Here is a 2,210-nt window from a genome sequence, read left to right as displayed (position 1 = left end):
GACCTCCCTTTAGTGATTAACTTGTAGCAAAAGCAATAGAGCACAAAAGTGAAAGTAAGAGAAGCAGACCCACTGTGAAGTCAGAGCTGTTCTTCCCGATCACTGGTGCATCCAGTTTAGCGTCTCTGTGTAACAAAGTGACAGTATGCGGAAACTGAGAATTAATTACTTCTGTGTAGACTGGTATGTAATAGCCTTCAGAAGGCTAAGCAGCTCAATGTAAAATTTAAACACAGGCATAAACACATGCATCTATGAAAATATGCTGATATTTGCAGAAGAAATGAGTCAAATCTCAGAACAGAGCGACTGCATCTGGAAGAACTGAGACACAATGGTTTGGGATGTGCAGGAGGTTTAATTAAACATGGATTCTATTTTTAATATTTACTATCCAACATACTTACAATTTTTATTTAAAAATTAAAATATTAAATGAAAAATTTCATAGGTATAGCAGGTGAAGCTGAATAAAGAGGATGGTGTATACACATTAAATATTGTAACTAGCATAATAAATGGAATAATGATATAAGACAAGAATCTGACAAAAATAAAACTAAGAATGAGAAAGTAATAAAAGTAAATGCAGAAGTTCATTAAAATTAGAGTAACTATAAAAATTTCATTGACTAATTCATTAGATATTATTTATTGACTCCCTGCTTAATGCATTCCACCCCTCCCCACCCCACTAGGTGCAGTAATCAACCAGACATTACAGGATGTACACATTGACAGGGAAATTGTCATTGTTTATGAACATACAGTTCAACTTTTACTTCAATTATCATAAATCCTTTAGAGAAAAGGAAAGTTTGCATCAGATTTATGAAGACTTTTGCATCCAAAGAGATTGGCCCTAAGGCTAAATTAGTTTCTTCATGATGAATAATGCACTTATTCAATACTTGACCTGCCATTTTTTCTCCAGAGCTTCTTCATAGCATTAGTCATCTCAGAATTTCTTAGACTGTAGATTAAAGGGTTCAGCATAGGAGTGATGACTGTAAAAAATACACTTAATGATTTATCAATGGGGAAAGTCTTAGCGGGTCTCACGTATATGAAAATACAGGGAACAAAAAAGCAGACAACCACAGTGATGTGGGAACCACAGGTCTGGAGAGCTTTCCGCCTCCCTTCCTGACTCAGGTTCTTTAGAGAGTGCAAGATGACTCCATACGAGATGAGTAAGAGCAGAAACACAATAGTGCAGATCAGTCCTCCATTAGCCACTACAATGAGGCCAATGACATACGTGTCAGTGCAGACGAGTTTCAATAAGGGGTACACATCACAGATAAAGTGATCAATGACATTGGGGCCACAGAATGGGAGCCCATAAATAGTGCTAACTTGAATAACTGAGTGCAGAAAACCTCCAACACAAGACACCACCACCAGCACAACACACACCCTTTGCCTCATGATAACCAAATAATGCAAGGGCTTACAGATGGCCACGTAGCGGTCATAGGCCATCACCAACAGAAGGAAGACCTCTGATCCACCAAAAATATGCTCTGTAAACAGCTGAGTCATGCAAGATTCAAAGGATATGGTGTTTTCCCCAAAGAATAAGTCTGAAATCAATCTGGGGGTAAAAGAAGATGAATAAGTGGCATCCATAAATGATAAGCTAGCAAGAAAGAAGTACATTGGTGACTTCAGGGTCTTACTGACAGTTATAGTCACAATAATGAGCAGGTTGCCCAACATGGTCAAAATGTAGAAGAGCAAGAACATAACAAAAAGGACTTTCTGCTCCTTTGGATTCTTTGTGAGGCCCAGGAGGATGAAATAAGTTACATTGTTCCTTGGTTCCATCTAGTCTGTACAGGAGGTGATTTCACATATCAGAAGCATTTTACCTACAAAACAAGGCAGAAAACTTTTAAATGCACTTTATATTTTATTTATCCATTCTATTAAAAAGAATGTGTATGAAGCATTTATTTGTGCCCAATACATCAGAACAAGTGCGATTACCAAGTTGGATAAGGCATAGTTCCCTCTCTGTGATATGATATATTATGAGGAATCAAACAGTTTCAGATCCACGTAATGAACAACATTATTAGACATTTACAGAAAGGTAAGAGTCACAGAGTAGGAATGCATCAGTCAAACGAAAGTCAGAGAAGGCTTCTCTGAGAATGTAATTTCTTAGCTAATCTTCTAAGAGAAAGCGAAAGAACAAGAAAAGA

General features: G+C 37.2%; 1 protein-coding gene across 1 annotated transcript; it reads right to left on the bottom strand.

The window, feature by feature from the left end:
• Nucleotides 1-900: 900 nt before the first annotated feature.
• On the bottom strand, nt 901-1,833 carry LOC102539079 (olfactory receptor 4A47-like). Its single transcript, XM_006219402.3, has one exon. It carries the CDS (start codon nt 1,828-1,830, stop codon nt 901-903), a length of 930 nt encoding a protein of 309 aa, XP_006219464.2. The 5' UTR covers nt 1,831-1,833.
• Between the last annotated feature and the right edge of the window lie 377 nt (nt 1,834-2,210).

This window comes from Vicugna pacos, chromosome 10, assembly GCF_048564905.1.
Source record: "Vicugna pacos chromosome 10, VicPac4, whole genome shotgun sequence".
In the NCBI taxonomy this organism is placed as follows: domain Eukaryota; kingdom Metazoa; phylum Chordata; class Mammalia; order Artiodactyla; family Camelidae; genus Vicugna; species Vicugna pacos.
Note: the sequence above shows the minus strand (reverse complement) of the source record. Positions and strands in the feature narration are given on the sequence as shown.

Coding starts and splice junctions, on each gene's coding strand:
- LOC102539079 (XM_006219402.3), bottom strand. CDS start 1,830: ATGGAACCAAGGAACAATGTAACTTATTTCATCCTCCTGGGCCTCACA.